The 22,842-nt window shown below is 42.2% G+C and overlaps 1 protein-coding gene across 3 annotated transcripts in view; it reads left to right on the forward strand.

Annotated features, from left to right (window-relative positions):
• The window catches only part of EPG5 (ectopic P-granules 5 autophagy tethering factor), a 70,624-nt gene that overhangs the window by 27,790 nt on the left and 19,992 nt on the right, over positions 1–22,842 (forward strand). For all 3 annotated transcript variants that reach the window (XR_015798297.1, XM_088152966.1, XM_088152967.1), the window contains exons 15-29: positions 1,638–1,757; positions 3,127–3,368; positions 4,674–4,814; positions 7,171–7,315; positions 8,690–8,887; positions 9,798–9,908; positions 10,089–10,208; positions 10,600–10,766; positions 12,355–12,582; positions 13,876–13,999; positions 15,147–15,291; positions 17,089–17,260; positions 18,165–18,327; positions 18,742–18,884; positions 19,466–19,622. Coding sequence is in view for 2 of the 3 variants with exons in the window: in XM_088152966.1 (XP_088009092.1) it covers positions 1,638–1,757; positions 3,127–3,368; positions 4,674–4,814; positions 7,171–7,315; positions 8,690–8,887; positions 9,798–9,908; positions 10,089–10,208; positions 10,600–10,766; positions 12,355–12,582; positions 13,876–13,999; positions 15,147–15,291; positions 17,089–17,260; positions 18,165–18,327; positions 18,742–18,884; positions 19,466–19,622 (2,376 nt within the window). In the remaining variant the exon portion in view is untranslated. The remainder of the gene's footprint in view (positions 1–1,637; positions 1,758–3,126; positions 3,369–4,673; positions 4,815–7,170; positions 7,316–8,689; positions 8,888–9,797; positions 9,909–10,088; positions 10,209–10,599; positions 10,767–12,354; positions 12,583–13,875; positions 14,000–15,146; positions 15,292–17,088; positions 17,261–18,164; positions 18,328–18,741; positions 18,885–19,465; positions 19,623–22,842) is intronic.

Genomic DNA, 22,842 nt, shown 5'->3' on the forward strand with positions numbered 1-22,842 from the left:
TTGGTTTGTGCCCACTCAAAGGGGGGGGGCACCACTGAGAGGCCTGCCCTTAGTCCACAGCTTGGATTTCTCAGGAGGAGAATTAATCTGCAACACACCCCTCTCAATGGGGGACAAGCAGAATTCTCTTTTGACCAATGTTTCTCTTGAGTTCTCTTTTTTAAAAAATTCAATTACTAATGTATGTTCACATCTTTTTTTCTTTTTTTTTTAGACTCTACCAGCCCTTATTTGGGCTGGACTGACTTAAGGCTCCTGGATTCATACATGCCCCCTAAAATTTCTTTCCTCCCTCCTATCCCAGGCCTACCTCTGGAATTGCTGGCTGACACCCTGTCATGCATGGGGGGGGGGGCACTTTTTGATTGTTTTTTCTCTAAGCTAGATAAGAAGTTTCAGCATTTTTCTTTCCTTTCTTTTGTTCTTGCCTTTGAATTTTGTTAAACCAATTTTAGAGCTTCCCTACCAGTTTCCCCATGACGAAATGGGGGGGGGAATTATGTGTCAAATAATTTCAATGTATTTCTTATCCTTAAGAAAGGCTACGCCAAGTATTCAGAGGACTTGACCCTCCCCACATATCATCTTGTTTTGCTTTATTTTGTTTGGTTACATTCATAAGGCTGCCCAACTCTGTAATGATTCTGGATGGCGTGCAATAAAAACACAAATATAAGGCAGATAAGATACAGAGAGAAGACTCTAAACAATCAGAGGAAACAGTTATTCTAACCATAAGGGAGATGAAGGACTAAGGTCTGGGGGAAGAGCCAAGTTTTCAAGGCTCTTTTAAACATAGAGTGGGGCTCAGATGAATTGCAGTGGGGGACGGGGAGGTGATCCAAAGGGCGCTTCCTGATTCATCACCCATCTTGCTGTTTCTGGAGCCAGATTCAGCCGTTCCAGGACATTTCATATGATAATTGACTGTGCCCTTTTGTAGAAATTCTGATACTGGCAATATATATACACATATATATATACAGTATGTATGTATGTGTGTGTATGTATGTATTTGTGTGTGTATGGGATATATACCCTTACTAGTGATTTATTAAAGGAGTAACCTGGACAAGTCAGCCCTTTTAATTTGATAATAATTGCAAAGCCGCAGTTGAATCTGGTAAATTTTTTTTGGCAGTCGCTACAAAGACAGATAAGAGGGTAATTCCTGTTGAGATGAGTTTGCAGCATTGTCCTGTGGTGGTGTTTCTCAACCTCAGCAACTTTAAGATGCATGGACTTCAACTCCCAGAATTCCCCAGCCAGCATGGGTCCATGCATTTTAAAGTTGCTGAGGTTGAGAAACACTGTCCTGTGGGATTCATCATTCAACAGTCTCTTACATTATAAGGGTGTTTGCAGTTGAAACATATAAACCTGATAAAGTTCTTTTAAAAACAGAAGGATTAATAAACGAATATATTATTGTATTTTTGGCTTCGTTTCAACCTGCCCAGCACATATACAGTATTGTTATATAGAACTTTCTGTACCCTCTTTTTGAATGGGTTTGTGACTGCAATAAATAAATGAGGATATTTAAAGAGCAGCCCCCTAGTTACCAAATGGTTAGGTAGCCACATTGAACAAAAATGCCTCCTTGTCTTGGAAATCAGCAAGTTGTTTTTGAACAGGGTCACCTTCATATCTCTCCGGCAGTCCATGCGGAAGTTGCCCTGATGATCTTAGAAGCTTATCAGAAGTACCTCTCTCAGAAGCCATACAGTGGACTCCTCTCTGAAAGCTTCAAACAGGTGCCCTCACCTTCCATTGCTTTTGAATCTCTCTTAGTTTCTGGTTGAAGTAATAAGTCATATTTAACATGGTTGCTGAAAGAACCCATTTTCTGGATTCTCACAGTACGCTGGAGCATAAATTAAAACAAACTGATCTAGTTTAGACATTGTGTGAATGCATCTGCTGTGGCTATGGGAATTATGGTATGGGGTTCCAGCAGATTTCTTTCTAAAATCAAAACGAAACCTTTTGATGAAACAGCAAGAATGTGCAAGTATTGATTCAGGGCGACAGTTCCCAATGTGGGTAACCTCCTGATACGTGGACTTCAACTCCCAACATTATACACCCAGCATGGTCACTTGCTGTGAATTGTGGGAGTTGAACCCTGCACACTTAGAAGTTACCAAGGCTAGGAATCTCTGCCTTGGGTGGATACTGATCCAGTAAGGATTTGCCAGCATTAGTGAAATTTACATTCTGGCCAAGAGACAATCAAGTTTCAGTAGTAGCTTCCCTGGAAGTCTAATGAAAATGCCAGGGAATTGATAGAAAACATTTCAAGGGCATTCTGTTGCCCAGATCAAGAGGTAGGCATTCTGAGTTGAGATGATAAACCTTTGGTAAATGGAGGCTTCCTTTCTCTTAGTTTAGCTGTTGAAATTAAAATTAGAAGGAGCACCTACGTGGTTTAGACCCATCTAGACCAGTGTTCTGTTCTCATAGTACCCAACCATTTTTTTTTGCAAAAAATACAATAATTAAGATGAAACACATGTCTGAGTTTAAGAGTTGCTAGTTATAGTAATGAGGAGATCAGATACTTTCTCCAGATAGCAAGTGGTGGCTGGGGAAATGATATATAGGCTAGGCCAGAAATCCAGAGCACAAAGGCATGTATTTCTGTCACTTGGAAAAATCAGAGGTAATTTTAGGGATGCTGGCCAAGACTGGAGGATCTTTGGGGCAAGAGGCAAACTGTGAAAATCTTTCAGGAACCTGTGGCCCTCCAAGTGTTGCTATGCTTCCCACAGCCCTAGTTTGCCTGACTAATGGGGGAAATAATGCTGGAAGTCGTAGTTCCAGCGTCATCTGCAACAACTCCCTTGTAGTAGTAGAACTAAGAAATGTTTCTAGGCAGATACTAGAGATGAAGGACATGAAGCAGAGCCATTCCACTGAGGTTTAGAAGGGAGGTAGTTGTTCCTGATCAGCTGGATGTCACTCAAGACCTTGGGGGCTGGGAGCCCACAGCAACACCAGAGTTCCCAGTAGCTAAAAGCTTTTAGGTTGACAACTGGGCAGTTGTTTTAACAATAAAGAACATTTGTTGTGCTGGGGACACAGCACAGATGAACTGAGGGACATGTCGCTTCTCTCTACCAGGTCTCTTATTTGGCCAGCATTGTCCGTTATGGCGAGACCGCAGAAAGCTCCTTTAATCAGTGGGCCTGGGGGATGATTTTGCGATTAAAGCTGCATGTGAATGACTATGGAGTTCAGGGAGACTGGCCTCCAGGACCTGACTTGACAGAATCACCCACCTTTCATCCACTGCTGAAGGCAGTCAGATCTGGCCTCCCAATTGGCTGCTACCTTGCCTTGGCTATGTCAGCTGTTGGCCACAGGTAAGGATTCCTTTTCTTTGTGCTTGTAATGAATGTTTCTTCAACACTTTTGTCGTTTCTTGAAGCCCTGGTAGTTTTTTTCTTATGGCTGAGCTTGGATGTCAGGGTCACCCAGGATTGTAAAGAATTCTGGTTTAGTTGTGATTGAGCAATGTTTTCCTTCATGAATTGCATTTGGTTCCCTCCACCTGCAATATTTAAACATATCTGGACAGCTTCATCTGTGGTTTTGTAGAGGAGTACAGAGATGGCCTTGAAGAAGGAATTCAATGACCGTCATGTAAACATCAGCTTAGCCTAAACAGATAGGAAGGGTTGAGAAAGAAACTCAAGAGTGCCCCACCTTGATTCTCGTTAGTATAAGAGGAAGAGAGAGAATTTCTGTGAGGCTTTCAAGATTCTGTTGTTATACCCTATAACAATAAACTAGAGTTCTAGTAGTTCATGTGATGTCCATTTCCTAACCTGGCTTACCTCAAAGGGTTGAGAGATCTCTTTGATGCTAATGCAGGAACCACAGATTCTGGCCTCTTTTCTTTCTAAGAAAGAAGAATCAATTATGGTTTACCCACTTCAAGTAATGCTGAACAAGACAAAACCAGGATTATCCTGGTTTCCCTCCAATAAAGTTGAAGTGTTTCTATAGGACTAAACCACAATGCTTTACAAATCTCGGTCATTGTGACTTCCTAATGTGAGTCTGCTTAAAAGCCATTCACAGTTGAGCGAAGAGTAGTGTTTTCAGTTGAAAATTGTGGATGAAGAAGCAGACAGTGCAGTCCCAGTGACCGTTCTTCTCATCAACCACAGCAACATCTGCCAATCAGGTTTCATACTAGCAAAACAAATTTAGCTTAACTCCTATATTGCTAATTCTGTTGAGTTCAGCCAAAGAACTAAGTGTGTTTTCTTCCCATGCTTGGAAGAAATCATGGAAAGAAATTGGAAAGGATTGCTTGGAATATTCTCATTTCTTTCTTAGAACTACAGTTCTCAAGGCTCTTTGTAGGAAGCCATAGCATTTAAGCCAATGTAGGATGGAGTTTGTAATGAATTAATATGTGGATGGATAGAACATCTGAGAGTCTACTTTCCTATCTAACTTAAAGAAGACCCTGAAAAGGAGAGGTTTGATACCAGGAGTTGAAAAATATCTGTCCTCAAAATTAATCAAGTTAAAAACCAAATGGAAGCCCAGTTTTTGAGTGTTATTCCTCGGTCCTTCATCTATCTTTGAGTGCAATCTTGGATTTAGTATCCATGAATCTGCAAAATGACATTTGTTCTGTTTTTTTATCTTGACAGTATTGAGAAGTTCTGTGCTGAAGGGATCCCTTACTTGGGCATTCTAGTACAGTCACGGCATTTGAGAACAGTAGTTCATGTGCTGGATAAAGTTTTACTTTTGTTCTACCCATGCCAGTATTACCTTCTCAAGAATGAAAAGTAGGTTCAAATTTACTTTGATGTTTATCATGGTTTGGCTGGTCTTTTAATGACATTAGTATCCAACCCTTCCCAAAGGACCTCAGAGTGATGTACATGAAATCCAAGAAGTCTTGCTGAGGTCCCATCACTGAGGCAATGTCACATTCCAGAACCCCATGATTAAGCCTTCTGGTGATGATCCCCCATGCTCTGAAAAACCCTCCTTTGGATATCTAGACCACCTATTCTTTTTATGTTTCCAAAGAACTGTGAAAATCTGGTCCTTTAAGATGATGACTGGGGATGAGTAAGACCATATTATTCCCAAAACGTGGGTTGACAGATGGATTGTATTTTTTGTGGGAATGGATTTTGTTATTACGTTTCAGTCCATTTGTTGGTGTACTCTAAGCCACTTCCAGTCCCTGGAAAGGGAGTGGCCTATGTACCAAATAAATAAATAGGGTTTTGCCAACAATTCAGGAAGGCCCATCTTACAGGGAAATGTGCTTCATCTCTACTTGATCAGCAGTGGTGGGTAGAACTTTTTGAGTTTGAAACATGTAGACTTCGAAAGAAATTCTTCTGGCTTTCCCAGAAGTGTTCAGATGCTGTTCTGACCATTCCAGAAGTATTTTGCATTCCAGATAGTGCCAGAACACCCTGTTTTTCATTCAAAAGGATTTTGCATACCCCCACCCTTTGCCTCTGCAACCCAGTTTTGTTGGCTCAGACTTTCAGCAGTAACATAAGATTTTTCTCATCGTTTTTCCACCAAGCTGCCCCTGCTGGAGATTTGAGGGTTTGAGCCCATGACCTCTAATGTAAGATTTGTCCTCTGGCACTGAACTACAATGCCTAGTGTGAACAGCTCCGTAGGTTCATTGCAGGTGAGGGTCTTTCCCACTTGGAAATGATCACAAGGAACTTTGCGAGGCAAAATTGGCTGTGACTGAGCTGGTATTTTGTGTCCAGAGAATAACTTTTATTTAGAAGTGCAGATCTCCCTGCCACAAATATTCTGTCTTGAGACTCTGGCCACTGAAATGATAGTATCTACAAAACACAGCAAGAGACAACTGCATTTCTTTTCAAATTCTCATCTTTTAGTAGCTGAGAGCTTCAGAGGTTAGGGTGCTGACATCATTACATTTTCAGGGACAGTAATTTCAACCCAGACTTCCTCTTTTTTAATCTTTAAAGATGAATAAACCTTTGGTATGCTTGTTAAGTGAAATAATTTTAGCACACTTATTTAATTTCTGAATAACCATCAGCTTTAGTGTGCTTTGGAGGCTGCAGAAAAGAGACTTGGGCCATATGCAGTTTGCCTAATCCCTAAAATCAGCCTCACCGTTTTTCAGGATCTGTCCAGCCCTTGTTCCTCGAAGTACCTGTCTTGAATGTAAGGGATAAGGAAGGCTACATGGTGCTTTCTGTGTTTTGTAGATAAGGCACTAGTCTTAGCAAGTGGGATTGGAAGCTAAGCAGGGCCAGTTCTGTTTAGTACATGAATGAGGAACAACCTGGGAATTCCAGCGCTGTAGCCTAGACTAGGAAATGTTTAAAAATATCAGAAGACAATAGCAAACCCTTTCCATAATGTTGCCAAAAGAACTTTATTTATTTAAAACATTTATTTAGCCGCCCATCTTGTACCAAACTCTGGGTGGCCCCCCACCAAAAAAAGTAAAACAACATCTATTTACAACAAAAATATTAAAACCAACAATATTAAAACCAAAAAACCTGGCACCATAGCTAAACTTTCCCATGCAGCCCACAACAAGTTCATCTCACCAGTCTCACTCTATCGTAGCACTTGGGGGAAAAGCCAGGTCTTGAGTGCTTTGGGGAAGGTTGAAAGGGTGGGGGCCTGCGGAACTTCAGGGGGAAGGGTGTTCCATAGGGCAGGGGCTGCCATGGAAAAGGTACATTTCCTAGATCCCATAAGATGGCAACATTTAAGGAAGGGGACTAGGAGCGTTCCTACCCTATCCAATCTGGTAGAATGGGCAGACGACCTTAGGGAGAGGCAGTTCCACAAATAACCTCATCCCATGCCATAAAGGGCTTTAAATGTAATAGCCAGCACCTGAATTGCATCCAACTTGATGGATTTGTCTGGGAAGTCACCAGTGGTGGAGCTTGACTTGAAGCAGACATTGGTTTTAGGTTGGGGAAGGCTACTTTAGATCTTAATATTGTCAAGCTCTTTTATATTGTTGCTCAACCTTGATATCTGCTGCTGCAGCTGAGTCAGAAGGCTCTTTTAGCAGTATGATGCAGGGAAGAGTTCAGTTGGGGTATGAACTGAGAAGTTTCTGCCTTTGATCGGATAATTAGATGGCAAACTTGTTTGTGGCTTTCCTAGGTTTCTCTCCTTCTTCCACCAGTTTCTTCAGCTGGATAGTGGTGTTCCCCAAGGGATGACTCAACAGATGACCCACAAAGTGGCTCAGCACTTGACTGGGACAAGTTATGGCGAAAACGTTAAGCTGTTGAACTCCATGATTCAGGTCAGGAAATAGACGCACATTAGGGATCCCTGAAGACCATTATTTTGGGTTCAGTTAGATAAGCAGGACTAGTATCACACTTAAAACTGAGTATAGGAGTTGTCCGCAGAAAATTCCAGGTCCAAACTCCAGAGACCCAAGGTTGGGCTGTGAAAACTTTGAAGGATCTGTTGCTAATCACTGTTAGTAATAGTAAGCTAGGTGAAACAGTAGTCAGACTAAGGATACGGGGGTTTCCTATGTGTAAGTAGGAATTAAGGTTCAACAACAAACCAGGTGCAGAATATTGAGTAACTATTGAAGATAGTCTTTCAGGTTTCCCCAGACCCAAACAGTGACTTCTGAGAATCTCCATATACAGGTTATGGAGGTAAGGTAATGTGGCAATCTTGGGTTGCCATCTCATGTTTTATGAGGAGGATGCCCACTAGGAAATAGATCTATGTTTGTGGCATCGGAATATGCCAGAAGGGTCTCACAACGTAAGAATTGGATAAAGATTCAGAAGATCATTATGTAAACAGCCAGCTGTAAACTTTTCCATTATCAGTGAAGTGACCTGCCTCCTTGTCAGATCATTGGAAGAAAATCAAAAAGTATCTATTATAACATACACAGGAATAGATTGGGCCTAAATGGAAAATAATTCGGGTGCTGGAATTCTTGTAGCCCCCTCTCTTTCTTCTCAGTAAATCTTGCTGAAGAGAACTTAGGGAGATTTGTGTTTGCAAAGAATCATGTTCAGCTTCAGGCAGCTCCAAAGAGTCTGGTAAAACCCTTTTCCAGCCTGTGGTTCTCCAGATGTTTTGGACTTTGATCACCCTGGATAAGAATCATGGAGTTGGAGTATGACAGACCTGGAGGTTCTGGGTTGGGGTAGGGTGATATAAAAAATGAAGTTCCAGGCAACTGGTTTTTAGGAGAAGCATGGAAAATGATGGATGAGAAGAACATCAGCAGCATTTATTGCCTGGGGCACAAATGAAGGGTATCAATCTGGACAGGGAGGGAGACTTAACTCACTGAGATGTTGTAGTTCAGTCCATATGCAACTACACACACATCTCACAACATTCTTCCTGTGAGGAGCATATTTGCAATGTTGAGATCATGTTTTGAGTGCTCCCCCAACAAGGCTGTCTTGGGCTACTCGACTGTTCAAAAAATGATGGTGGCTAGTCCCCAAATATTCTGTTTACCAGAAGGCAACCTGATGAGATGGCTTCCCACCTTTAGGTCTCCAAGTTGCTCCTTATCACCTCTGCTTAGTGTTTCCCTTTAGTTCTGTTACCTATTGCACCACATACTTTGGAGCTGGCTCTCTTTCCCTTTTTACGGTGAGTTATTTGATCATTCCTCCCTTTCCTTTGACAGAGTCACATTTTTATGAGCAGCCACCCCGGTGGAGTTGGTCCAGCTGCTGTGTTAGAATTCTGGGTCCAGGTCCTCACCAGCCAGCTGCTCTGGTACAAGGAGAGAGCCACCCTCTGCTTGATGGATGGTTTGTGCCAAGCAGCATTTCAGTTCAACCAAGAGGACTGTGTGCAGAAGTTGCTCTATCAGCAACACAAGGTATGGGGCCTGATCCTCACTGATTTTCACACAAAGGACTGTGTCATAGAAGAATCAACAGAATTGATTGAGATCTTACGCGGTGGGATTAGTGAAACGCTGCAAGATTTGTTAATTTTGTTCCTGAGATCTCTCATGAGATTCTGGCGGTCTTGCAACATTTTGTCCATTAAAAAAAAAAACATATTAAAAAAAGTAATTTTTTTGCAGGTTCAGAGATACTGTCTAGGAATATTATAGGTCCGTCGGCTCCTGCAGCCAAGCCCTAGTGAAATCCAAGAGCCTGGGTAGAAATACTTCTATAGTTTGCTTCTATTTGTATTTTTTTTTGAATGGAGGGACTCTTTTTGTTTGTTTTCGTGCATTAGAAATATCCTTTTTATCAGAACGTGCATAAAACGTGGCACACACATAAAAAAAGAAGCTAGGATTCAATTTTTTTCATTTACAAAAAGAAAAACTGGATTATTCCATTCTCTAAGAGTGAATCTGTTAATGGGAGCTGATTAAACGGGGTCTATGAATTAAATAGCTATATTTTTAGGAATGATGGTTGTAAATGAATCTCCTTGTTCCATATTAACCTGAATGCATCACATAATGCCATGATTTATTCATTAACTGAATCACAATTGTCTGAATTTGCACAACACTCTAAGCCATAAACTATGTTTTATAAACCACAATGGTTGGGTTCTCAGCAGACTTTGCCAGATCCAAACAAACTGCTTGATGGGTTGACATGATTGTTTAAAGTGGACTTTCCATGGTTCTAACCAGGGACCAACATTTATTTTTGGAAGTTCAGTCACAGAAAATGTAGGTTGCTTATGCTCCGTTGTTATGGAAGGACTCTGTAAGAATGCAGCTTTATCTCACCCGCATGTTTTCTCTTACTCAAAACTCCCAGAATGCTCTGGGCTATCACTGTGACAAAGGGCTCCTCTCTTCCTTGGTCAGCTGGATTGTGGCAGGCAACATCACACCTTCCTTCATCGAGGGAAATGCTAATCCCACGCAGGTAAGAAAGTGCCATGGAGTTGATGTGCCAAAGTTTGCTTGGAGTTGATGGCCCATTCTTGGCTTCTCATGAAACCATCTTCTTCGGTTGGCTAAGATGATCTTCCCAGGCCACCTGGGGAGATGTTGCTGTGCTTTCTATTCTTAAATCCATTGGCCAGTGTTGCTTTGCAATTTACAGGTTTGGTTTGCATGGAGCGTTCTGAATATGGAGTCCATATTTGAAGAAGATTCCCAGCTTCGTAGAGTTGTAGTGAGGGAGTTAGTTACCAGTTCTGTTTCACCTGAGCAGGCTCTGAAGGTAAATCAGAAAAGTTTTTTTTTTAATTTATCTATAACATCTCTGTAGCTCCCCTGCCCCACCACCTAAAGAATGTGGGATATGGCCTTGGTTTTGATATGGAGGGTGCCAAACCTTATTAGACTTCATTTAAGGTTAGGATACCTTTGATTAACTGATGCTACTCTCCATTTCTTCTTGAATGATATCCCATGTTAATGCCTTTATGATTGTAATATATGTTCTTAGAGATTTGATTCAGTTATTCATTTTTAAAAAGTTAACTGTTTTATTTAAACATTTTTTTAAACAATTGTACTGTATCTCTGTTCTGGGATGACAGTGCTATATAAAACTGGATGAATCAACTTCTGGAGGCAGCCTAAACTTTCTTCCTTTCTTCTGCTGGCAGAAAGCTCAGGCCCAACTCAAGCTGCCAATTGTTCCTTCTCTTCAGCGCCTGCTGATTTACCGTTGGGCTCATCAGGCCCTAAGCACTCCAGTGGATCACCCCCTCCTTCCACTTATTTGGCAGAAATTCTTCCTTCTCTATTTGCATCGCCCGGGATTGCAGGATGGGTGAGTTATCATTGGGTTAACGATGGGAGACTTGCTTGGATTGTGTGAGTTGTTTGGAATGCCGAAAACCCGTGTTTAAGGACAGTACAGACTATATGGGAAAGGTCTCCATGTACCCCTATGTCCCAGAGCACCCTAGCCAGTCCAGGGAGTCTTTCTTCTCTCCATATGTCACAGCTTGGCCATGCTGTCTGGGAGCTGATGAGAATGATTGAACTCCGAAAAACCCTCAAGTTGCCTACTTCGGTAGGAATCACATGGAGCTGATGAGGATGGATCTTCTGTAGTCTCACTACTTGGGATTGGCCAGGAGATCTGCATGCAATCATGCAATTTACTGAGCTGCTTCCTGTCTTTTTGGGAATGCAGGGAGGACTGGGTGTGATAAACCTGTTACACAGGCCAAGACAACAAACAAGAAAAAGAGGATAGAGAAAAGGCAAAAGGAAAGCTGTAGTGACAGGAAGCATCTTAGAAGGCTAGAGAGAGTGGATGTGGGTGTCAGGCCCAGCCCAAGAACAACAGGGAAACAGTCCATCCAAGTTCAGTTCCTTTAATGCTTATGCCATATAGACAGAATCTTGCCAGACTAAATCTGTACTACTCTAACCTAGTGGATGTAACCTGGGAGATTCTAAGGAGTGGCCATCCTAAGTCTCTTCCTCTTCCCACACTCCTGCTCCGGACTGTGCTGTCTCTTGTCTCTCCCTGCTTCCTGGAATGTCCTCCCTCCTTCCTGAGAACTTGCTGCTCCATTGCATTCCATCACATCACCTCCCCGTTCATAGATGCATTCCATCACAGTGGGGGCTCCAGATTAACTTATGGGAAATGGATGTTTAGTGGTTGGCCATGCCCATCCCCTTCTGTGAATGTGCAGTGAACCCTTGGACGACCATTTTATGAGGAGGTCCATGACAAGCTCTCAAAATTCCCATGTGCCCAGCAGCCACCAAAAGCTGGGAGTTCCTGCTTTCAGACTTCAGGGAAGTCTTTCTAATTCCTCTCTTCACACCACTTTTGTTATGTAAGTACTGGCTTTACATTATATGTGAACAAGAACTTGTGGAAAAGACGTTTTCTAAAATAGAACTGATTTGTCGCATTGAAGGGTGACAGTTCGTTGGACAGTTTCCATCTGGTGCCCTTTTGAAGCTCTTGATTTGTTTTGCTTCCTTGGCAAACTCAGCTGACTACACTCTCACACAATTCCCATACATTTCGCTAAATTCACTTCTCATAGGTTTTATTATGAATGGCCCAGGAAAGTATATTATATACTCTCGTGCAGATAGAAACTTAGTCATTCCCAAAATTTGTCCTTTTCCAGCAATTTAACAGGGTTCTTGGCAAAGATCCAGTGCAAAATGTATATGCCATGGTTAAAATATGTATGTTTCAAAGAATGCCTTTAAAAGATGTGTAGATTTAAAAAAAAAAATAAGCATCAGAGTGGGAAAGGAGTGGACTATTGAGTGGGTGCATGTGAAAGTAACATGGCACAGAAGCATGCTGTTAATTACATACCATGAATACTAAAATAAGTTGATTTGTGTTGGTTGTAAATGACAGGATTTCTGCTTTTAAGGCTACCCAAAGATGGCTGTATTGGGAAAAGATTTTTCCAGAGTCCTGCTCATCTTAGCCTATTGAATGACCTGAAACAGCGCCTGATTGAGACAACTGACTTCCACCATTCAGCTAGCAAAGTGCTCCAATTGGACAGCCCAGCAGGTGGAAGTGAAACTCCAGCAGAAAAAGGGTTCAGCAAGATCAATTACATAACTTCCCTAGAACTTCACAAGGAGCTTGTCAGGTAATTGCTGAGGGCCTTTCCTTCAGCAAAATCTAGGCTGGTGTTTCTCCAAGGACCTCTGCTAATATGAGAATCCAAGATGCACGGCCTTTTAGAACACAAGATTGGATGGAAATCCACCAAGATCTGTCCTGAATTGTCTTAAGCTGCAGTTACAGTTATCCAAACTTCATCCACGATTTTGTCAGGACAGGCAGTGGGTAGGCTAGCTGGATTGAACCGGCCAGGCTCCTGCTTCAGATGAGCTCAGCAGAGCTTCTGGGTTAATGCAGCTAAGCTTCAAGTATGGCTTTAGGAAGCATTAGAACTGGGGTGAGGCTTTCATGTTCCTTTAGTTACTAAACTATATCTCCCAGCATTCCTTGCCATTAGCCCTTCGAGCTGGGGCTGCTAGATGATTTGGTTGAGCAACATAGGGAGGGCACCTAGTAGGGCTGAGCAATCTGCATCTCACATATAGTGCCCCCCTTACTCATTTTGAGACCACTGGGACCCTCTGAGATTGCATCATTTTGTAGCAAAATACAGAAATTTATTGGCATGGCTTTGGGATCTACGAGCCTTAACCTGCCTATTATTTAAAAACAAAAACAAAAAATCAGAAATGGCCCACAAGCTCCTCCAAGGTTCTTTAGTAGTGTCATTACCATATCCTTCCCCACGGCCCTCAGGGATTGCTTTTTCTTATTCAGAGGAGAGATCAGTATTGTAAAAGCTCTTAACAGATGGGGCTGCTATTTCTCAGTTTAAGGATTCCTGAAGTTCATCAATGCATATTTGCACAGTGAGCTAAATAAACTTGGAGTGAAGATCTTCAAAGAGTTTTGAAGCATGCCACCAAATCTATAAGACACTGAGTGATGCTGCTTTCTTGGGAAACGTGGCAATATTTGTTTGACTCTTCTCCAGCAGGACTCGACAATTGCTTCCCCCAAGGACTTGGGGGAGGGAAACCTTGACATTATCTCCCAAGATTTTGCCTCAATTATCCATGAGACCTTTTAGAAAACTAAATTTCCCAATGCGGTCTTGAGGATGAAGTGGTTCCATTATGAACAAGCCAACTTGCTTAGTTGTGGAACCCCCAATAGGTTTTTGAGGAGCTCTGTGGCTTCCTGACTGTTTCTCAGGTAATTTATGAAACTGATTATGTCATACCTTGGAAGCAATTGGGATTTAGTCTGGTCCTTTTTATTTATTTTGCATAATATACAGTGTGAAGATACTTGTGCGTGTTACATAACAACCAAGTGAGCTCCAACTTCAAACCTTCTGTTTTTGGTATTTTTTCAGGCTTTTTTCCACATTTGTTCTATGGCTGGAAGAAGAAAGGTTTCAGAAAGGGGACCCCTATATTCCCTCTTTGCCAAAGCAATATGATGGACATCGGCTTGCCAAGATCATGCAGAACCAGCAGGTGAAAATGAGTGGATCAGTTGGGTCTAGGATGTGTAAGGATGATTTTGAAATTGTTTTTGCCATACCTCTTTGGGGCATCAGGCACCTTCTAAAACCTACCAGACAAAATCATTTCCTGCTTAACTCCAAAGAAAGTCCAGATTGGCTGTTTAGAGTCAATGTTCCATGTGAATCATGGCTGGGGCTGTTTGAATTACTCCAGATGAACTGAGACAGGAGAAGGAGGAGGAGTTTCTTATGAGAGTAGTGGGATTAATTCTCCAATTGCTTTTTAGGTTTGGGAGATCTTAGAGCTGTTTTGTAGACTTCTGCAGGGGCAGTTTCTGAGTAGACCTCTTAGGATCACGCTTAAAGTGATGAAAATGGACTTCAGAGGACACTTTATTTATTTTATTATATCTATCTATCTATCTATCTATCTATCTATCTATCTATCTATCTATCTATCTATCTATCTATCTTCCTTCTTCCTTTATCCTTTCCATGGACTCCTTTGTTAAGATAGATGTATCTTTACCTAACTTCCTGAAGTAATGATAATCCCTGCCAGGTTTCAAGATGGAGCCTCAGGAAATTCAGCTTGGGTTTTAATCAAGATTTCATGCAGAGCTGTGTCTGGACATGACATTCAGAATAGCTACTTACTGGGTTAGTGCACCAGTTATATCTCTTTCTGGTGCCTTCCATATAATGGATTTTGGTGCTCATTAATAGCTTCTCCCCCCGCCAAATGATAGGATCAGTGACCTTGTACCTAGGGATGAGGAGACTGGTAGTTCAGCATATATGGAGGGCACCAGGTTGGAGAAGACTGCACCGAATCTTGTTTCCAGAAAATGCATGCCCCTTCCAGCAGGTATTAGAATTGCATTTCAAGCAGGGAATGGAACTTGTCAGTAGGGGTCAGTGACTTCTCAGTTCTGATTCACTGTTGATTTGACAAATCATTTTGATTTAGAGAGAAGTACAATTGTACGCATACAAGGGTGTCTCAGAGCTTCCATTCCATTTGACATCCATGCTACTTGGCAGCCACCTCAACAGGGGAGTAAATTAAAGTGGGTGCTTTAATTGATCTTACTGGCAATAAAAATGTCTGGTTCTCCCTATTGCTGCTTCTTGCTGTCTCTGCTGCTGGGCTGTAGGATCTGTGGATAGAATTTGTCAACGTTCAGCAGATTCAGCATGAATTCCAGGAAACATTAGACCTCTGGTTTCAAGTCAGAGTGGGATCCCATCCTGCCTCAAGTGTTTCGCCAGTGCAGACAGACTTCACCGACCCTTTGCTAGGTAAGTCATACATTTGGTGTTGTCAGTTGCTGAAGCTTTTACCTTGCAAATACAGGCAAAGAATTTTGGGGCACAACAGCTCATGGCCTACATGTTTATTATTGCAGGCCACTTGATCAGATATTTGTCATGTTGTCCTGCAGGAGAGTATTACACAATTCAGCTCTTCTTTTGCGGGGTTAGATGGAAGCATTGTTACATTGATAAACCGGATGACCTGTTCTTGTGAAAAAAAAATTGGCTTCTTGTTCAGTTTTGAGAAATGGTGTTTAGTGTCCCAGTGATTTCTGGTTCAGCTTTTTCATGTTGTAACTTCTTTTTTTAAGGATTGCTGCCATCCTGACTTTTTAAAAAAACATTTTGGGTGAACATACTTTTTTTTTAAAGGGCTGATCTAGGCTGGTACTATTGTAGACAGAAATGGGAGAGGTTGACCCACCTGCTTCCTTTCTACCCATGTTTCACACACTGAAGTCATTCCCTCATTCCAGTGTGGCATGAGGAAGTGAAAATTAAATAACAGAGAGGCAAAGTTCCTAGAGCAGCCCCATTTTTGGTAGTTACCCTAGGATTACATTTTTCTGTTGCCAGGAAAAACAGAGGGTTGATCAGAGGAAGTTCATTTAGTTCTAAGATACCCAAAGTTGCTTTAAGCTAAAATTAACTATCTTTAATCTCAGGGATGATTGGATTATACCAGTGTTTCTCAACCTTGGGAACTTGAAGATGTCTGGACTTCCAACTCCCAGAATTCCCTAGCCAGCATGGCTGGCTGGGGAATTCTGGGAGTTGAAATCCAGACATCTTCAAGTTCCCAAGGTTGAGAAATACTGGATTATACAGTTCACACAAAATGGTAACCTTGCCCATGAGTCAGTTAAATGTGTTGTGTGAATAGAGACTATGGATTTGAATGATTCTTTTTTTAGGGGGGGAAGCTAAAAGTGAGAGAGCTGTTCTTCTGGGTCTTTCTTCTACTGGATTACTCCTGGGAACAAGTGCAGCCCTGCTTTTATTTTTATATATTTTTTAACTGTATTGGATGCGAAGTGTAGTTTGAGAAATACTTGGTTTCAATCCATTAATTGCTTTCCTCTGTCAGAGGAACCTGAATGGATGTGGTTGTATTATAGAACTTGGTTGTAAACAATGAATGTTGTGGTGTTCTAGCTGAAAATGTGTAAATACTGTAGTGGCCAGGTGGTTCCCTCTATAAGGTTGCCCTTATATGCCCAGTGTATAGTTTCATAGTACTTTCCAGAAAATTAACTATTGCATGGGATGGTCTTGGTCCAAGTCCATGGTAGTTAAAGATATTGGTGTTATTGAACCCTTATTGAACCTTATTAGGGCTTCTTCTCCTGGAGCTAGGTGATAAAGTTATTATCAGTAAATCTCAGATACAGAAGAGACTTTTGTGGACAATTGCTGAGAAAGCATTATTCTAAGTCAGCTATAAAGATGTCAGCATACATAGTTCCAACAGCTATGCTGTGGATCTGAAGCTACACTCCCCCCCCCAACTAAAAAATGACCCATGAACATAAAGAGGAAGAGCTTGGTGTCCAAGGATGCTGTGGTATCTTCAGGGGCAACGTATCTAATGCTGCACCTTCCGTTGTTACAGAGGACAGTCAGTGTCCATGATGCACAGGATGGTGTCTTTCCAGACTATTGTTGGTTGCAGGCTTTTAAGATGCCGAGTGATCTGGAAAACAAAGACCTCCCAAATATATTCATCATCCAGAAAGCAAGAATTGGTGGTGAATGCTTTGCATCTCTTCTTTTTTTTTTCAGCCAGGGAGAGAATTATCAGCAGCTTAAAGAAGTATGATGAGCCCCAGCCCACTCTGCCCCTTCAGCCAATGAAAGCTCCTGTGCCTGTCATTTCTCCTGCTAGCTTGGTAAACCAACACGAAGCCAAAGAATTGACTTGCACTAACCTCAGTGTCTTGCAACAGCATGCTAAGTAAGGATCTCTCCTCTCCTCTCCTCTCCTCTCCTCTCCTCTCCTCTCCTCTCCTCTCCTCTCCTCTCCTCTCCTCTCCTCTCCTCTCCTCTCCTCTCCTCTCCTCTCCTCTCCTCTCCTCTCCTCTCCTCTCCTCTCCTCTCCTCTTCTCACTGTGTTGGTCTTTTCTCCTTTGGACTGCGTTCAGTTAGGGTGTCCTTAAGTACATCCAGCCATGTGAAGTCTTCTTCCCTTTCTTCCTTTTGACCAGGTTTAGACAGTGTGAGACTCTGCATGGCTATCAGGGGTTCCCTCTTCTATCTCACCTTTTTAAAAGGTGTCTTTTTTTTTAAAGAAGAAACTGGTGTCTCATAAAGCAAAAAAATATATATATATCCTTGGCAAGCATCATATTTATTAAAAAATGGAGGATGGCTCAGTGCAATGATTTAGTTTTAGAAGTGCCCACCAGGCCAGGCTAGGAGGAGTCTTATTGGACAGTGGGGGATTTATGATTGGCCAGACCTACCATGACAACTGTGTTGCAAAGAGAAGCTTTTGACAGCAACCATGTTGTCCTAGAAAAAGACAGGGCTGCTTTAATGAGATATAAATAGGAACTGCATTCAACACTCCTGCAAGTTCTGAAGCACCACTTTTGAATCAGACCAGAAGCACAGCACAACCTTAATAGAAACCTTCCCCCAGGTTTCAAATTCCAAAGGTGCACAAGGGTTCCAAAGATTGCCCACCCCATATTTCTTGAAGAGAAACCCTACTGCAGTCTCCTTAATCTGCCTGGTCTAAAATCCTTCCTGATCCCCACTACCCTGTGCATGGCTGGAAAAATCCCAACAGCAGTGGTCGACTAAACAGTGGAAAAGATGACAAATCAACTACATGGGTGGTTGTTGTTAAATTTTAGATTGGCAGGACTTCGGGAATCCCAGCAAGTTGCTTTCAATAGTGAGATTCTGGACACGTTGCCAAAACTTTACACCAACCGAGAAGAACAAGTTACTCTTCACCTAGAATGTCGGGGTGGATCTGGTAAAAGTTGCCACGGAGCGGCTCATGTAACAATCCAGGTTGGAACAGAAGTCCCATCCTCTTATTCTTTGAGGGTTTCAACCTGCCCTCCCTCTAATGTCTTGGGGGCAGAGAATGTCCTTTGCCTATGGAGGGTTGGGGGTTCTGCAGTCTCTGCAACCATTGGGCTAGAGGGCCAGTGATCCAAATGACTAGGCTTCTGATTTATTTCTTTGTCTTTTTCTTCCCTGCATCCATGAAAGCTAAGCCCTTGCTGTTTTTTTTTTTTTTTTTAAAGAAAGTAGTTCCTCATATCCCAAGGGAAGTTCTGTTAGAGTCACATTTTTGTGATCTGAAATGAATGTGGCGGGGCAGCTGTTGCAAATATAACATAATAACAAATAATTCATTGATTCTTATTATATTTAATTCATTTATTAGTTTCATGCAATAACTTACTATCTCAATTTTAGTTTGAGGGCAAACACAAAAACGAAGCCATCAACCAGCAATTACACGTTTTGGAGAAAGAGCTGAAACATCTGCAGGCAGAAGCTGCTAAGCTGCCTCCTCTGAGAGTTGTTGGAGCTGCTGTTTACATGGAGAACTTTATAACGTAAGCTGTGTATTCTTGCTTCCTCTCTGCTGTGAAACCTTGTCTCATGTGTCTTTCTGACTCTGAGCAGTGGAAACCAGGGTATGCTGGAGCTTCTGTCACAATCCCCCAGAAACATCAGATGCTCACATTGGTGTCTTATTCTTCTGAAACCTAAAATGAGAAGAAGGAACCACATTGTCCTCTCGTTTGTGAAAGCCCTTTGGCCATCTGCTGTTGGGATTTTGACCATGGCAATAGTTTTAGTCATTCAGTAGTCCTGAGTAAGCCCAAAATTAGCCTTTTAAATCCATCTTCAGAGGCTGCTTGTAACTGCATTTTTGAAAATTATTATTCATCCCATGGACGTATCCAGATGTCCATGATGGCATTAGAGGAAGGGAAGCCTCTCCTGTGTGGTCAACACAGAAGCAGACAAATTGGCCAACTGAGAAAGGCCAGGCCATCCCTGCTCCACTAAATCCTATCACTTGACAGCATGACATTATTTATGGTGTTAGAGTGTCCAAGAATGAATACCATTAATGTTCTCCATACTTTGCTTGTGTGTTTTTAAATCTCAATTTTTACCCCTGCCACAGAGGTTTAATAAATATCTATAAGATTCAGCCTACATCAAAGATTCAGCGAATTGGGATCAGCCTGTTCTTTGCCGTAGTGGAATATGTGTGTGATGAAACACAGCGTCACCCGCCAACCCGACAGTTCTTCACATCCTGTATTGAGATCCTTGGCCAGGTGAGCTGTTTAGGATGGGATTCTCTCACGGACAAATGTTGGTTGTCTCTTGACTCTGACTTAGAATTCTGTGATGAATTTATTTTAATAGTCCACCAATAGTTTGTTAAAGTGGGTGGGAAATAAATTATGTATGGTAGTAAATAAATAAATGATAGATAATTTTAAAAGAACAATCTAAACTGAAATCTGGCAGTTGAGAATCTCATCCGACACAAGCGAGCTGCATGATTTCCTGACAGCTGCGGAATTTGTGACCGCAACTCAGTTTGAAGTATCAGCTTCATTTTTTGAAAGCCCTCAGTGGCATTTAGTGCTGGAAGAGGCAAGAATCAGACTGATGTCAGCATGTGGCATACCTGGGCAAAGATTGGTGCCCCAACTGGGTCACCAATATGTGACTTCAGCCACTACCACATGTACAACCAGTGGCTTATTTAATGATGATAGGAAAATGGTTAGATACGGAGCCGGGCTCGAACAAAATTCAAATTAGATTCCTCAGTTTATCAGCACTGACATCTTTATTACATGAGTTCTGTTCCAAGTTTGGAATAAACTTTGCTATTGACCAGGAAGGCAGGGAAATCATACTGCTGTTATAGGATCTTCTTTTTAGTTTTTAGTTTTGGCCCCCAGGGCTTATGGATATGGCCTGGAGGCGTGGCTCAGAGGTAAAGCTGAACAGAGTTCTGAGCCCCTGCATTGCCCCTGAATTTACTGACTAATGTCTTCTATGCTGTCTCCATCTCCAGCGGACACATCTGTAGGGTGCCTCTAGCAAAATAAATATTGCGTCTTTGGAGAGTACAGAGACTCCACGTGGCCCTGAGGTTTACTTAATATTTCCAGCTAATAAATAGATATCACAGGCACCTGCAACAATATGAAGGTCTAAAGATCTCTTTTAGGTCTAAAATGCACCCACAACTGACCTATAGACTTATATTTTCTAGTTCCGGTAAGTAAATCTGGGGAATAGCTTTCCATCCCTTGAGGTTAAATAGCAAAGAAAGAGTTTGCTGAGGCACTTGTTCTTTTGAATTTCCCTGGAGGGCAGCAGCTGGCTGTAGGAAAGAACAGAAAGGAATCTAAATGTTCCCTCCTCCCTGGTTGTGGGATGAAATCTGACAAGATGTTGAGAAGAATAGAACTGCCACAGACTTCTGAGTGCAGTGAGTAGCCAAGTAGGGCAGAACTAGAGTTTGGTTTTATTTATTTGTTTTCAATGCATGTGCCTCATTCCTTTCAAAGCTAATTTTTCTCTGTGGCCAAATTGCCATCTAAGATGGGGCTACCCAATATTCCCTTGTTCACACTTCCTCCTTTGAAACCTTATCCTTTTCTTTAAATCTAACACCTGAGTTCTGATTTGTTGATGTGCACCAGTACTATTTTAGAAAGACATTTGGACTGCCAGTGGTCATCTTGGCAAGGTGTGCCCTGGTAATGTGCCTCAAAAGAACTAGATCTCTTCAGCTGGACTACCAAATACTAGGGTTTAGGGGCCCTTGGATTTCTCAAATTGCAGGATGGGGAAAGTCTTCTCTTTCTTTTGGCCTTGTATCCATAACCCTGGTTGAAGGGAGAGAAGAAGCAGGTGACAACAGCAAATAACCAGTGGAAGACAATAACTGCTCCTCATCATGTACAGCCCTAGTGATTGGGAGAATCTTACAGTAGAGTTGAAGGTGAATCCTTGAGGACAACTTACTAAATGTTCTCAGACCCTTAGGCCTCTTTAGCATGAGTCATCCAGGCAATACAACCAAAAATCTCTGCTGTTTACAGAAATTTCAGGGGCCTCTTCCCTTCTCACCTCCATCTTCTATAGACTGAATAAACACCTGCTGTGGAGAGAGCAGAGGAAGGAGAACGAATGGAGCTGAATTTCCGGCAGGGAAAGTCTCTGCTCCCCTCCTCCTTTGCTTTGGTATAATAGCATTCTTGCTGAAGATAACCATTTTAGAAAGTGACTCAGAAAGTGAATTGGCACAGCATCCTTTTTTGTTGTTGGGATTAGACCCTACCTGCAAAATTTAAAGTAGGTGGTGCAGGAAATTACAACAGGTGGCAGCACCTAGCCCAATGTTTCTCAACCTCGGCAGCTTGAAGATGTGTGGACTTCAGCTCCCAGAATTCCCCAGCCAGCATGCTGGCTGGGGAATTCTGGGAGTTGAAGTCCACACATTTTCAAGCTGCCAAGGTTGAGGAACACTGACCTAGCCTATCCCCAGAAAATGAAGCAGGGCCCAATCTTGGTTGGTACTTGGATGGAACCCAAGGCTTGATCAGGAAGTTAAAACAGTAGTGCTGTAAGGAGGTAGTGAAATGGATGTTGCTGTAATGATTGGTTCTCAGACTGATAAAGGTTTAGGAGACCATTGTGGGAAGAGTTCTTGCCAAGCTTTTCCATTTTCCATCAAAAGACCAACCACCATGGTAGTTTACAGGAAGCTAGTTAGAAAGAAGGCCAAGACATCTCTGCTCTAATGCGGACTAGATTGCTGCTGGATGGGAGGTGGTTCAGCTGCTGCAATTCTTGTGAGTCCCTCCCTTTTCACTAAATATTACTAAAGAGTGACTTTGCGAGGATTATGCTTGGAAAAGGATCACTTTCAGTTTTAGATTGATGCCAAAGAAGTTGATGGTTGCCAAGAACCAGATGTGTCCATGCTATCAGGAGGACCTTATCTCAAGGAGGAGTATCTAAGATGCGTTCTTCCTGGGTCAAAAAAAGTTCTCCATATTTTCTCTGAGATGTTCACTATATTAACCCGTTGTTGTTCCAACAGCATTGTTGGACCCCACGTCAGTCTCAAGGGGTAGTTTTAAACCAGGAGGGTACCACAATTGATTTGAGGCTTAATGCAACCCAGCAGGACATCTTGCAGGTAGTTCGTAATCCAACCTCAGTAGGATTATTACTTATAGACATTGGAGATTACAGAGAGGGCTTCCTAGCCCAGAGGATGAAATAGCAATGTAGGAATTAAGGGTCATTGCAGGGCCTACAACAGAAGACCCCTTGGTTATAATATAAGGATTAATGTACAGTGGTACCTCTACTTATGAACGCCCCTACTTACGAATTTTTCGAGATACGACCAGCTCTGGCCCCAAAAATTTACCTCTACTTACGAACTTGCCTCGACTTACGAACCGGATCCACGGCCATTTTCTGCCCATTCCACGTGGTCCGCGGCCATTTTCCGCCCGT

The sequence above is a fragment of the Python bivittatus genome, unplaced genomic scaffold (assembly GCF_059951505.1).
Source record: "Python bivittatus isolate LINGU-HERP-01145 unplaced genomic scaffold, Pbiv_v1 ctg000570_np1212, whole genome shotgun sequence".
In the NCBI taxonomy this organism is placed as follows: domain Eukaryota; kingdom Metazoa; phylum Chordata; class Lepidosauria; order Squamata; family Pythonidae; genus Python; species Python bivittatus.